The sequence below is a fragment of the Choristoneura fumiferana genome, chromosome Z, assembly GCF_025370935.1.
Source record: "Choristoneura fumiferana chromosome Z, NRCan_CFum_1, whole genome shotgun sequence".
NCBI classification, from domain to species: Eukaryota; Metazoa; Arthropoda; class Insecta; order Lepidoptera; family Tortricidae; genus Choristoneura; species Choristoneura fumiferana.
In genome coordinates, this window is record NC_133472.1 from 15,515,569 (window position 1) to 15,531,554 (window position 15,986).

Consider the following 15,986-nt stretch of genomic DNA (forward strand, 5'->3'; position numbering starts at 1 on the left):
TTGTTTTGTTCGAATAGACGGAGACGGCATCACATTTAACCGTCAGTTAACAATAATCAATGGATGGTGAAACAGCCCCGTAATGCCTTTTCACACGTTCCATTTGCCGGGTAGTCGGAGCTGGGTACCTGGTGGTGAAATGTATGGGCATGCTGGATAAATAATAGCGGCACGTTAAGGTAAAAAAAAACACCACCATCAGATACAGTTACCCGGCAACTGGTGCGTGTGAAAAGGTATTAATTATGCGTTGCTATTTTTACGATTTTTACGCAATAGTTTCTCTACATTGTGTCTTAAGGGCGGTAATTGCGAATGAGTCTGTTAGAAGCTCGTAGTTTAAAACCGAGGGCTTTCTAAGTCGAACCTTGTAATTCCTATACTGACGTGAAACATATCTACAATGTTTTTCATCACATTTGTAAGGAAACGAGGGGAAGAAAACAAAGAAATACATTGCCTTTCCCGATCCTAAATCAGCGACGACGCAGCGGCATACGTTATAAACGTCCATGACGGATTTAAATTTGATTAAATAAATATAGAATTTAAATAAAATCTTTAAATATTTTACTAAATATTATAAATACAGTCAAAACAGTTTATAAAGACATTGAAGGGACAGCAATATTTCGTCGTTACTTTATACACGGTTGGTCGTTATAAGCAGTGTTACTTTGGTATATAAGATTGTGTTGAATTTTTTTCTGGTCGTTATATCCGATATGTCGTTTTAACTGGTGTCGCTATAAACGGTTTTGACTGTATAATTTAGAAGAAACATTTTTGTAAACGAAAAAACAAAGGTTTTAATTCTAGTTGGGGTAAGTTACCTCTTTGCTTGAACTTGAACCTGTACCATGACAGGAACATATGTGGTGCCATTAAAAATACCATTATACTCGTAGTCCTTGTGATGCAAGAGTTAGAGCGTTGCGCCCGAGTTAGCCTGCTCGTTACGACGCTGTTTACGAGCAAGTGTGATGAAAAATTTGATCTATTTGAAACTAATCCTTCGCGACGCAAATACCATCCAGCCGACATGCATGTTTAGAGGCGCTTCTACAAACGTCGTTCTCTTTCAGTTTCTACCGCTACGTGTTGGAGCCGGAGCTGCAGTTCACGGCGAGCGGCGCGGCGGCGGGCGGCGCGCTGGCGCGGTTCGCGCGACTGCCGCACGCGCCACTGCTGTCGCTGGAGCTGCGCACGCCGGCCAACTGGCTCGTCGAATGCGTCAAGTCCGTCTACGACCTCGACAACATACGGCTCGCCGATGTAGACACCGTCGTTCATAGGTAAGTACTCGCAACTACTGTTCTGTAGTGCGCTCCACATCTTTGTTACATCCAGTTTGTTAATATCTTCGTGTGTTGTTAAAGTATCGGTCATTCGCACAAGTCGTGACGCTAAAACAAGCTGTTATTTTTTTTTAGAAAACAAACAAATAAATAACAATAGATAGACTCGGGCTCAGCATATTATGACGACCGGATGGCCAAGTGGTTAGAGGACCTGACTATGAAGCTTGAGGTCCCGAGTTCGATAATCATCTCAAATGTGAACAAAAATTTGATGAGTTGCTGAACTGATTTTAACCTTTTGAATGATTTCATATTTAAATAAAGTGATCAGTCTTACTGTTGCGTTATCGAAAATGACGAATCTCACAGTGTTATGCAAAATATATAAAAAAAAAAGATTTGAATTAGATTTTATTCATGATCGAAGTACATCTTAGCTCTGACACCTTCAGACGTTGCTGCAGGGCTACCACGAAATTCGAAAATCGAGGTTCGTGTCGTTCGGTCCCTCTGACACTTATACTAAATATTTAACATGAGAGCGAGAGGGACGGTACGATACGAGCTGCGATTTTCGAACTTCGGAGTATGCCCTCTGGCGTGGCACGACCGTACAGGACACCTTTAGGTGTTCTTTGCGTTCAAAGTAGTCATATTGGTTGTCAATATTTTTAAACAATATTAAAAATGAAAGACAAAGTTCCAAGTTAAGGAGAAAGAAAGATCTGTGTTATCATAATGGTCCATGGGTAATCCATCAGCGAGTTCGAGCTGGAGTACCTGCTACTGGAGGGGCACGCGTGGGACGCGACGCTGGGCACGCCGCCGCGCGGTCTGCAGCTAGTGCTGGGCCCGCGCGGCACCGCCGCCGTCGACACCATCGTCATGGCCAACCTCGGCTACTTCCAGCTCAAAGCCAACCCCGGCGCCTGGACGCTGCGCCTGCGCCCCGGACGCTCCCACGAAATATACGACATTGTCGGGTAATTATACACGCCTTGCATTTACAATATTATGAAGCGTTTTAGGTAGATTGCCTCTAAAGTGACTGAGACGAGACCAAAAACCGCCCAAACGAACTGAGGGATCCGTTCATCACTGAATGAGCGACCGAATGGCAGTTCTGTGAATTTGACAGCAAAATTAAGTTGGTTGGAGGTAGTTTATTTATTCCTTCAGTTGGTTACTAGGTCCTTGAATGCTCGTCTGACTATCTCGCCCTAACATACGCGCATGGTTACGCGTTCTTTTGACATATGGAGGTATATTCTAAATTTATGATCGAGTCGACTCCCTATTAACATAAATCACAATTCAGAAAAAATCTTTAAAATAAAGTAAGCAAGCGCAAACTATTTTATTATGCATTTTACTCAACAACAACTAGATGATGTTTAAGTAAGCAAAACTCAGAAAGTACTTCACTAAGTTAACAAAGATTCCTAACGATCAAAGCACGAATCTTATTCGAATACAGAACCAACGTAAAGACGCATATAGTCTTTGATCCTGCTCTATTTGCACAATAGCGCTGGATTTTGAAAGAATGTGACCCCCCCCCCCCCCTTTAAATCTTGCGCTGCGATCGCGGCTGCAATTAGCTTTATCACTATATGGTGCAGGCATGAAAACACCGACACGCCGGCGGGCAGCGAAGACATCCAGGTGTTGATGAGCTCGTTCCGTAGCCACGTGGTCAAGCTGCGCGTCAGCAAGAAGCCCGACAAACAGAACCACGACTTGCTCGTCGACGGAGAGGACAACAACACCGGTGGCTTGTGGAGCTCTATCACCAGGTAACATTCGTACTAATTTGAATCAGATTGTAAAGTGTAAGAAATTCGCCGGTGCGCGGTTTTTGCTTAGTTCATTATCAATTTACCAAGCTTAACCGCATTTTAAAATAGGATAGTTAACGGTTGTTGCCCAGGCTGTAAACTCAAAGTCATCTAGATAGAATGTAGTAGATAATATGATCATCAAATACCTGGAAACAACCAAAATGGTCACTAAAATTGACTGTGAACGGTGTATAGTGGATCTACACTGTAAACTTGACAAGTTCGTATGTGGCACTCGGTGGAACCCTGTCGCAGGGAGCCCTTACTGTCCTTATCAAGTTTTTTTTTTAAGTGCGGCAAATACTCACTGCGACGGGTTTCAAACACGTGTCATGCACAAGCTTGTCAAGGTATAATAAAATATTTTTGGGTAGTTCGTTCGGAGGCGGCGAGGAGCCGGAAGGCCAGGACGAGCCGATCAACGTGTTCTCGGTCGCGTCGGGGCACCTCTACGAGCGCTTCCTCCGCATCATGATGCTGTCCGTGCTCAAAAACACCAAGTCGCCCGTCAAGTTTTGGTTCTTGAAGAACTATCTCAGCCCGTCTCTCAAGGTGAGCCATGGAACGATACGTAAATACATAATAGAACAAATAACAACGAGGGATAACATAAAGGCTGACCAGAATTATAAAACACCGCGCCATATTGCGGAAAACCAATAGAACATCCGACGTGACTGGTCAAACGCAGCTCTATTTTACATGAAGAAGCCAGTGTAGTGAAAGTTCCGTTTGTTGCAGGACATCCTCCCGTATATGGCGCAAGAGTACGGGTTCCAGTACGAGCTGGTGCAGTACCAGTGGCCGCGCTGGCTGCAGCGGCAGCGCGACCGCCAGCGGACCATTTGGGGCTACAAGATCCTGTTCCTCGACGTCTTGTTCCCGTTGCATGTCAAGAAGATCATCTTTGTTGACGCCGATCAGGCAAGCTTATTGTTATATTGTACTTATTTTTACCAGTGGCGACATCTGGCAGGTGAGGATCCGCGATTTTACTAAATTCTCGTGAGTTTATAATAATTTCATAATTCCTTAAAAATTACATTGAGTTATTCATTTACTTGACATGAAGAAAGAGCAGTAAAATATTATTTTGTCCAGTGGTATGAGATTGCAACAGAAGCCGATGATGAATGCGTTTACGAGCTACCGTTTGTTAGATAATATGGCCTCTGATCCCAATAAAAACCGGCCAAGAGCGAGTCGAACATGCCCAAGATAGGGTTCCTGCCAAATTACAGCTTTCTAATACTAACGGTCTCTGACATGAGCCGCGGACAGACATCGCGAAACTATAAGGGTTCCTAGTTGACTATGGAACCCTAAAAACTAGTTTTTGTGCTAAGTCAGGTACATACCAAATTTCATCCAAGTTTGACCAATTATTTTGTTCTGAGAGAGTAACAACACACTCGCAAACTTTTGGAACTTGTAGTATTAGTAAGATTATATGTTTTATTTATTCGTTTCCACAGATCGTTCGAGCAGATTTGAAAGAGCTAGTAGACTTGGATTTGGGCGGCGCGCCCTACGGTTACACGCCGTTCTGCGACAGCAGGAAGGAGATGGAGGGATTTAGGTATGTGGCAACTATTAAGCAAAATGTAATACATTGTTATTCCTTTAAAGAATTGCAATCTGAGACCGATCTCTCTTGCTTTTCTTTTTGAGATACTTTTGTGTGTTATGAAAAAATGAAAAGTTGAAAATGAAAAATATTTATTTCACCATAAATTAGTGCACATAATAATAATAGGTAGGGACTTCCTGTTAAGTATAAAATACGTGTATTAGGACGCCCCGCTGTTATTAACAAGAACATCTTCAAGAAAGCAGGAGATTCTCAATTCAACTGTTATTTTTTGTATGTTGTTCGACGCATTAATTTAATTACATATTTTTATTAAAGTGAATATACAACTAAATATTCTGTGAATATTTCAAGTGTCCACCTGTTGCCGTTATTAATATCGAGCAAAAAACGGCAAAAAAGTCACGTTTGTTGTATGGGAGCCCCACTTCAATATTTATTTTATACAGTTTCTGGTATTTCGTCACTACTTTGAAAAAATCTCGTATCTCAAATCAATACTTCAACAAAATTGACCTTTGAAATAATGTTCGTAAAGTTCATTTAGAAGAGTATCAATTTTGAGATACGAGCTTTTTTTTAAATAGTGACGATTTGTTGGTATAGAGCGGTAACAGAAATACATCATCTGTGAAAATTTCATTTGTCTAGCTATCACGGTTCATGATATACAGTCTGGTGACAGACAGACAGACAGACGGACAGTGGAATTGAAAAAAGAATTGAAAAAAGCCATTGTGTGCGTTAGACTATAGCTTCTATTGAGGAATACGTTTCAACGTTCCTTAATACCGGCGAATGGGGTCAGGTTCTGGAAGCAAGGCTACTGGCGCAACCACCTGCAAGGGCGCAGCTACCACATCAGCGCGCTGTACGTGGTCGACCTGAAGCGGTTCCGGCGCATCGCGGCCGGCGACCGGCTGCGCGGCCAGTACCAGGCGCTCAGTCAGGACCCCAACAGCCTCTCCAATCTCGGTCTGTATCATACTAACTAACACTATCCATAAATAATTGTATAACCTATTTTTTATGTCTATAGAGTATTGATGCTAATAAGACTGATTGTATGTAACGAAACGTTTTGACTAGCCAGGGGAACTGTCAAAGTTAGAGTGATGAGTGAAAAGTAAGAGATAACTGACAAAAGCTTAACGAGTGTTTCTAATTAAGGAAAGTACGTCGATTAAAACTATCGACTTACAATCAATCAGTACGACGACATTACAAAATTACAAAATTTTCGAAAAGTAATAACTAATCATACCACTTAAATTAGAAAATACACTTGGTGTGTGTGAAGAGTGTTCCGTCATTAAACCGCACTTGCCTATACACTGGGGAACTACGGCTCAAGCCTTCTCATTGTGATCGTAGGGCGATGCCGCATGCCGCATGCCGCACATGGGTGGGGCATATATAGGCTGGGATGAATGAATCAATTAAAATCACTTAAACAAGTAAAATGTCCGATCAAGATGCGATCAATCAATTGAGTTTAGACTAGAAAACAGGGTGATAGTCAAAATATCAAAAGAGTAACACCTTTTTAATCTGTTCTAACTTATTTTGGTGAGTGGTGGTGACTGAGCTTGTTTTGTTCGCCCGACAGATCAAGATCTACCGAACAACATGATACATCAGGTGGCGATTAAGTCGCTGCCGCAAGAGTGGCTGTGGTGCGAGACCTGGTGCGACGAGAGCTCCAAGCCGCACGCTAAAACTATCGACTTGGTAATTGTGGTTTCAGGCTTTTATCAATCATGTTCGTACGAAATTTAAAGAATCTGTTTCTGTCAGGTATACATTCCGCAGTATAGGTATTACAAAACATGAAACTAAATTGTGTATTGATTTTACAATGGATATTTGTATAAGTGGGGTCTTTTTTGAAGTTATAGTAATATTTTGTACTAATTCATACCACTGAGTAACGATCTGTCAGATGCGTCTTCTACTGTGCGGAATACGCGCTCGTCGAGTACTTTAGAAAAAAAATTGTACTCCATTTCTGAAAACTTCTTGCCCATATAACATAGACACGTGAGATTTTTTTGTGTAAATGATGGGTTTTTTCATGTTTCACAAGATGATTGACGCAAACACGACTACGACGATATACGACTTGCGACTTGTAACACTGCATGAATGCGTGTCCAATTTCATTTGCATATAACAAACATGAATGATTCGAGACATAAATGTTTTCACATTCTCAAAATTACCTACACTTTTATATAATTACAAAGATAAATTAATCTTGCTGGTAGGTTTTTTTCTCATACAAGGGTAAGATCACCACGCTTAAAATTTTGTGTTACCTCGCTTCCGTATTTAAGCTTTTATTTTTCTAAAATTTTACAGTGTGTTTGGGTACAAAACTTATTAAGCTAGCTTTATGTTATTGTTCAAATTGTGAATGTTTCAATGTTGGTAACTGAATACGTATAAATATTGGCTGTCCGCGATTTTGTTTGGCAATAAGTGATTGTCAACTGATGGTTATATTTTGGATTATAAATACTTTTAATAACATCAGTATAATCCATCAAGTACGTTTATAAATAAAAAAGAAGTATAACGTTACATATCATATTAACATATCTAAAATCTGTTAGTACTGTTTCGAACTAGATTTTATTATGGTTTTAAATACTGAGCTGTGTTTAAGTTGATCTGGCGTGTCATAAACACGCCCTAACTTTTCTAGAGACAAAGTCGTAATAAATATGTTTCGGCAAAGAACATTATACAAAGGGATATACCGTTTTGACGACGCGTATCTGTTTGTGTTGCAGTGCAACAACCCGCAGACGAAGGAGGCGAAGCTGTCGGCGGCGATGCGCATCGTGCCCGAGTGGGGCCAGTACGACGCCGAGATCAAGGCGCTGCAGGCGCGCGTGCGCCGCGGCCTCTACCAGGCCGCCGACCACGAACAGGTGCACGGAGCTCCTCGCTTAACCCCTCGTATGCTTAAGACACGGTAGAGTGTCTAAGCCTATATTTATGGATTTTCATTTAAACACTGGCCGATATTGCTTATTAAAACAGATGAGACGAGATGCAGTACTTTTTTTAGTTCCCGCATACGAGGGGTTAATCGCGCTAATTCACACCGAATAGGCCATGTTTGCATGCCGCGTAACCTACAAAATGTAGCAAATTGACAAGATTTCATATATCTAAGACTATAATATGATTCGTTCTCTGTATTCTGTTTGGAAAGAGAAACACACTGATATTTTTAAAATTTCGCTACGATTATTAATTTATTTATTAATTTTTTTTTAGATATGCTTATTCTAAAAGGGCATAACTCCAAAACTACCACACAAATTGTTATGAAAATATATAGAAACTAGCGGACCCGGCAGACGTGGTCCTGCTCGGAAAAGCAGCACTACATTCAAACCGACAGCTGCGCCACCTACCGGGTCCAATGGGGAATGGATGAAAATTTTTGAAACGCTTGAAACTTTGTATCGATAGGTATATAACCTTTCTAATTAACAGAAAAAAATATCAGATTTTTAAGTAGCATCAATTAATTAAAAAAAATTAAAGAGTGTTTCTCACCGCCAAATTACGTCAGTCCGGTCGGTTACGGGTTGTTCCATAGTCCAGAATAAAAAATATTAAAAAAGAATTAATGTGTCTTTGACTCGATCGTTTCGACAGGCGACACTCTTTACCGGGCCGAATAATGCTGACATGGATGAAAATACCGACCCTGTAATTCATTATTTTTTTTTTTTTTAACCGACCGGATTGTCGTAATTTGTAGAGATGTGCCGATCATGACTTTGGCCGACTAGCCGACTAGCCGATTAGTCGGTTGTAAAGAAGCCGACTAATCGGCCGACTAGTCGGCCAAGCCGATCACAGTTTTGGGGATTTCCGTGACGCTTTGTTAACCAGCTGATTTGGGCGCAAGTCGCAACCGACGCCTGTAAGCGTCTCGGAACCTGTTTATTTTATTTTATTCGTATTATTTTATTTCTAGATTTTTGCTTTTGTATCTAACAAAGCGGTGTTTCTGTGAAAAAAATATTGTGTAAAAATAATGCCTACTATTATTGTTCATTAAAGTGAAAGAGCTAAAAAAAAATTTTAAATTTAATCATGTCAAAAAGAACGGCATCCGAAAAGGCTATAGAACCGTAGACCACATACATGCGTTGCGGCAGGTTATACAGAAGACCGAAGGGTATAACCTCCCCCTTTGCCTTGCATTTGTAAACTACGAGAAAGCCTTCGATTCGATCGAGACTTGGGCTGTGCTGCAGGCACTCCAGCGGTGCCAAGTTGACTACCGGTATATCGAAGTGTTGAAGTCTCTGTACGAAAACGCCACTATGTCCGTCCGACTACCGGACTAGAGCACGACGCCTATTCCTCTGCAGCGGGGAGTCAGACAAGGAGATGTGATCTCTCCGAAACTGTTCACTGCTGCACTGGAGGATGCTTTTAAGATTCTGAACAGGGAAGGACAAGGCATTAACATTAATGGCGAGTACTTTAATCACCTTCGATTCGCCGACGATATTGTGGTCATGGCTAAGAGACCATGGAGGACTTCAGTGCTATGCTCGCCGACCTCAGCAGTTTTCGACCGAGTTGGCCTGAAAATAAACATAGACAAGACGTAAGTCATGTCTAATGTCCATGTTGTGCCAACTTCCGTAATAGTCAGAGGCTCTGCGCTCGAAGTTGTTGACAACTATGTATACCTGAGACTAACAGTCCAGATAGGTAGATCCAATTTCGAGAAAGAGATCACTCGTCGAATCCGACTCGGCTGGACAGCGTTCGGGAAGCTTCGCAGTGTCTTTTCTTCCAATTTATCGCAGTGTTTGAAGTCAAAAGTCTTTGACCAATGTGTGTTGCCGTGATGACTTACGGATCTGAGACGTGCGTGGTCGCTAACGATGGGCCTCATGAGGAAGCTCAAAGTCACTCAGAGGGCTATGCACGGGGTTTCTCTGCGGGATAGAATCCGAAATGATGATATCCGCAGTAAAACTAAGGTTACCGACATAGCCCGAAGAATTGCGAAACTAAAGTGGCAGTGGGCGGGGCACATTGCTCGCAGGACTGATGGCCGATGGGGTCAGAAGGTTCTCGAATGGCGTCCGCGGACCGGGAGACGAGCTGTCGGTAGGCCTCCAACAAGATGGAGCGACGACCCGGTTAAGATCGCGGGATCGCGATGAATGCGGAAAGCACAAGACTGGTCTAAGTGGAGAGCCTTGGAGGAGGCCTATGTCCAGCAGTGGACGTCTTTCGGCTGACATGATGATGTCAAACAGAAAGTCTCGTGTAAGGATTTTTTGAACAATTAGACAATGATTCCCGTAAAGTCAAGTAGGTAGAACTAATGACAAAATATAATTTCTCTTGTGGGCAAGGAAAAACAGTAAATACTACAAAAATTAACAGCTTTACCTACATGAAAATAAATATTTTATTGAAATATACGTACAAAGTAAGAAGCCGGATAGTCGGCGCTTTTTGCCGACTATTCGCCGACTAGTCGCCGACTACGAAAGTGGCCGGATAGTCGGCTTTCCCGACTAGTCGGCGACTAGTCGGCACATCTCTAGTAATTTGGCGGTATAGAAAACTCTTTCATTTTTTAAATTAATTGATGCTACTTAAAAATATTATATTTTTTTCTGTTAATTAGAAAGGTTATTCCTATTGATATAAAAAGTCTCAAGCGCTTCTAAATTTTTCAGACATTCCCCATTGTGTTTGAATCAAACTATCTAGGAACCTTTTGAAATAGACACACTGAATGTAATATGTATTGTTTAAACATCATTTCATTATTTTACAGGAAATCGAGAGCATCATTCATGATCCGAGCTTGACGGGAAGTGAATCAGGTAACATTTACCATAGTTCCGTATCAGTTATAGGCGTGGCCCGGAGAGTCAGCAGCATGCACAAATGTCACGTGTGTTTGCAGCAGAAATCGGAGTTGTATTGTGGGCCTTTCGTGTATCACGATGTAACGATAAATCAATTAAGGCTGTTGCCATTTCTCTCTGTAGCTTCGATATCGCTGTATGTTTTTCTCTATAAATAAAATAGATATTTTAATATTGATTTTCAATTTACAGGTAGTCACTACGACGCTCACACTGAGTTATGATGAGGTAATTTTTAATAATTCAATGGTACGACTAATGTTGGTTTTTGTGATGTGCGGTATTTTTTTTTATCAGTTTTGCTCCATGTGCAAGTCTCCATCTTTTCAAAATATACCTAACAGCAACTTTTAGTAAAGGCTGACCAGAATTATAAAAAACCTCGCCATATTGCGGAAAACCAATATAACTAATTTCTTGCACTGGTAACAATAAATTCAAATGTCAACTGTCTATTGCTGTCAAAGTTTAACGTTGATGGCGCGCGCGTCGTATTTTAAAGTGTTATGCCGAAGTTTATCCATAGCCTTGGAAGGAAAATAATTCACAGGCTATAAAGGTATTTGCCATAGAAAAAGTCAGACACCGTTGTCAATATGACTGGTAGATATCGTATAGTACGAGTAAGTGTAAAGATTCTTGCAATATAAAACGTAAAAGTGCTGCCCTCGCATCAGGTTTTTTATATTCCTGGTCAGGCTATACCTAACTTACTTTAATGTAAGTAAATATTTTTTTAAATCAATTTAAGATTTCTTCGGCAGGCTTGCACAGGCCTGCGTTAACTACTAACCACGAGTTAACTGCAAACCCAGAGTTTATGTAGTATCAAAATGAATGAAACTTTCATTCCTGACCCGCGTTAACGGTTTTTTTAACCCTGAACTGTGTAAGTGGCCCTCAATGTAATATTCACAATAACAATCTCACACGCCCCGGAATGCACTTTAACTGCTCTTGAAATTACCGTAGCATACTTTTTATTATCTTGGTCTTTCGCATTTTACACCTTTAATATAATTAATCTATCCTCGACGTAAGGCCTAGCCTATTAAATTTAGTACAAATGTCTAAGCAAATGTCAACTTTTTTTGATTGCCAATAAATTTCAAACTATGACAATCTAAATTTGACGTGGGGTGGGCCCTGAGAGGCTAAATACACATTGTTAGAGTCTCTCATAGTCAGCGGTACTACAGTAAGTGTGGAAAAACAAGGTCTGGTGAAAACTATACTTTTGTACTGTAAAGCAGCAATTACACTTAAGTCGTTCGCTGCATGCTACATGCGGCGACCACAAACTAAAGAACACGGCAGTATAAGACGATATTCGTTGGCCTATGTAGTTTGAAACATGTTCGGCGACCGCGTTAGGTGAACGACTCAGTGTAATCGCCGCTTAACTTTGTCGTAAGTATTCATGTTTATATGTTAATGTGATTCTTTCCCCCTTATTCATAAACGACAATCAAACCTATTTTAGTTAAAATGCCGCTAAAATTCGTTTGTCACTTCGACATTTGTATTTGTTAGAAAGGGACAAAGCATTTGTTAGTTAACATAGGCTTGTTAAGTTTTATGAATAAGGGGGTTTGTCTTTATGGCTGAAAAATTTATTGAAACCTACCGTGTGATGTATATTCTCGTTTATACCTGTTTTCAATATATCATACATGCCTCACATACTTTAACCAACATGAGTTTTAAGCTTTAGTATTTAAGTTAAAGTTAGAATGCGGTTAATGTGAATTTGATTTTATTGAATGGTGTTGTGGATAAATGTGCAAAGTAAGGGAGTAAATCCTTCGTTTCACGCTCTGTGAGCAATATACTGACTGCAGCATATCCTCAATATACCGATTTAATAATGAATGTCATCATGAACAATCGAAGTTGCATTATTTCTGCAGGCCAGCTGTGCATTACTTAGAGCATTTTTTACTGGTAATTTCTCTGTAAATTAACCCTTTTCCAGGCCCCGCGAATTTAGATAAGCTAGCACAAAATGAATCTTATTTTTTTATTGTTTACCAATAAGGGATTAATTTAAAGACGAATAATATCTTTAACGACTTCAATCGATTTTGTACCATATTGTAAATTTGTTAAGGTCGAATATTTGTGTTTATGTATGTGGTCACTATATGCACTGTGCCTGGAAAAAGGTTAAACTTTTTCAGCAGGTCATTGTATCTTTGTATGCAGTAGAGTAGAGATGTAATGGAATGTTAACTACGTAACTGTAGCGACGGCTCTCGCCGGTGAATCGTAAATAGTACAGTAAATGGATTTTTCATCACACTTGCTCGTAAACAGTGTCGTAACATGCAGGCTACCTTGATTGCAACCCCCCAAATAAAACCCTCGACCTTAATGTGCTTGTCATGAAACCCAAGGTCGGTATATGAGTCATTGCGCGTACTAATTTCCTTGTCATGAAGCCCAAGGTCGGTAAATGAGTCATCGTTCGTACTGATACTGCTGCGCGCACGCCAGCAGCAGGAGCACCTGCGCGCGCGCGTTAGGCACATGCTGCGGAGGGGGAGGGCGGCGCGGAGCTGGCGCTGCCAAGAGCGCAGCCAGCGAATCGGCAATTTTTGTAAAAATATTAATTTTTCTTTTACGAATATAAAGTTTTACTCGCAAATGTGATGAAAAACATTGTATGTCGCACGGGCGGTACTAAAATTACGAAAATCGACTCATTAAAGCCCTCAGTCCTCGACTTCGGGCTTCTAATAGACTCTCGTTCGTAATTCCTTATTTACCGCCCTAAGACAAAATGTACTATTACTTTTCTGGCCTCAGGCAGATGATAACAATAAGGTCAATTTTGCACCTTTTTGCTCACGCTTTAGAATGTGTAAACATAATATGCATTTATCTGTGACGGCTAATTTAAAGTGCTACAATTCGACATACAATTTAAGCACTACAATTAGTATTTTTGGGGAACAAGGGGCCGGTGATCCAACAGATTGTTTTGACAAGGAACTTAAATAAAACCATATAAGCAGAGTCAAATATAGTACATTGTGCATTAAGGGGCGTAAGAAGGGGATTACTAACGAGAGTCTATCAGAAGGCTTTTAATGACTCGAGTTGGTAATCCCCTTACGGCCCGTGATACACACAATGATTTTCATCACATTGCGAGGAAAAAAATGCAAAAAATTAATTTATGTTTAAACACAAAAGTAAGACGCTAAGAAAACAACTGAATAAAATAATGGCTACCCGCCAATATAGAGGGCTACAACAAAATTCAAAAATTCAAAAGTCCCTCTCACTCTCGTATCAATTAATATTTGCGTCAGCAAAACGATACGAACTTCTATTTTCGAATTGCATAGTAGCGCCCCTGGTTGTCACTTTTTCGAGTCGTCTACCATTGATAATGCTGAGCTAATTATTCCAACATACTAAAAAAATATTTACTAAAATTAATACAAAAGAATTTGATAAATTTAAAACATAAAAAAACAAGTAAGTGTGAAATTGGGTTATAGCTAAGTTTTAAAGATGCAAATAAAACGTTGGCTGACTTGAAACCTCTTTAGTCTGAAATGACGTACCTACTACTTTTTAAAACTAAAGTCATAACTCCCTAGAGAAGAAAAACTATACGTAAATCCATAATTCCTGTGGGAACAATTTAGGCCATTGTCCTTTAGTATATAACATCATTGACGAGCAAGTGTGATGAAAAATAATTACCATGTCAATCAATAATTTTAGTAGTACTCTTAAAGCTGTTCTTTTTACTAGACATCAAGAAGTAAACTTGTCATAATTATTAGTTATAATTTGCTGGATTAAACACATTTTTCTGTAGGTATTGGGCTGTAAAATCGTTTTGTGTTATTGAGTGAATATATAATTCGAATTACACACTCTATATAACTGTACTGTCAACTTAAGTATAAGTATGAATTAAGAAAATGTTGCTATGATATCGGAACAAGTAACTACTGAACGTCACATTGAAAGCTAATCTATACACAGGATGTACGTACGGGATGGACATAGACTTACTTTAACATATTTTTTGCAGTTAGCTGATAAATAATTTGCATCCAAATACTATTATAGGTTGAAGTTAATTTTTTGAGCTGTGTGCCGCGTTTTTTCGGTCCCGTAATTTCTGCTGTATTCGGTGTTATGCGACCGAAAATACTCGGCTCACAACTCAAAAAATTTCGCTCGTCTGGCTTCACCTTTAGAAATCTACGCTTAAAATATTAAATAATCAATTATGATAAAGATAATATTTGATCGGAGAGTAAAACATCATTGCAGACATTATATTGCGTTATTATTATTAGATTGACGATTGACTAGTTTCGATCGCGATTTATGAAGTTGTATGTAATGCTTTCAAATAGAATTTGAAACCTGTGGGCGCTCAGTTGTTGCTTGGTCTGTGTCGATGATATTATCGTAATACCTAATGCTACATTTACACCCTTGCCAAGCTTTGGCAAGCTCTCTCAAGCACAAGCGTGTAAACGGCCCGTTTGTATAGGCTTGCGTGAGCTTACCAGCGCTTGCCGATCCGGTGCCGGGGGCCGGTGTCGGTTTTTCAACACAGATCAAAGGAACTTGCGGCAACCGCTTGCGACGTGTTTACACGTTGGCTCGTGTTTAGTTAGTGTCGCTCAGGAGCTCACGCCGTACGGACGTACATATTAAATAAATTTTAGTGACCATTATGAGTGCTTCGACTAACGAAGAAATTTTATCCTTTTTCTTTAAATAAACATGTCAAGCTCAACACAAGAGCCGAAGCAACTTCAAGATCCACGTCTGCCATGCTTGCTTGTCCGGAATACACTGACGCGCTTGCAAGCGTGTCTTAAGCGTGTAAATGGCAATCAAGCGTTTGTATATGCTTGGAGTTTGTAGACGTTTGGCAAGCCTCGGCAAGGGTGTAAATGTAGCATAACAGAGATGAACGAATTATACATTTAAGTTCCATCTTGCGTTCACGTCGCTAGATCTCAACCGTAAGTGACACAATTGCGCCGTTGAATCTATTGAGTAGGTAAGCTATAAGCTGTGAAAATTCTGTGAGCATAATTTAATCATCTCAGTTCTTAATTATTCTGCTTAAGTCATGTAATCAGATCACAAAGTCTTAATGTAAATAAATCCTGTCAACTCTATACTATGTTTTATTTTGTTGGACAAGCTTATGTGTATGGACGTGAAGAAGCGACATCTACACTGTACTACACTGTACCCATTGCTTGAAGTTTGTGAGTGTATTTGTGTGTGCGTGTGTATGTGCGTACGTGCGTATGTGCGTGCGTGTACGTTTGTT

At 40.2% G+C, this 15,986-nt stretch overlaps 1 protein-coding gene across 1 annotated transcript; it reads left to right on the forward strand.

Moving 5' to 3' along the window:
* Positions 1-1,085: 1,085 nt before the first annotated feature.
* Positions 1,086-15,828, forward strand: LOC141429069 (UDP-glucose:glycoprotein glucosyltransferase-like; the record flags this gene model as incomplete). Its single annotated transcript, XM_074089247.1, is given in 11 exon segments — positions 1,086-1,295; positions 2,063-2,284; positions 2,924-3,097; positions 3,517-3,694; positions 3,884-4,066; positions 4,618-4,721; positions 5,542-5,708; positions 6,343-6,464; positions 7,529-7,669; positions 10,570-10,618; positions 10,856-15,828. Coding segments are annotated over 11 exon segments (1,582 nt in total), but the record flags the coding sequence as incomplete, so codon positions are not given.
* Positions 15,829-15,986: the final 158 nt, after the last annotated feature.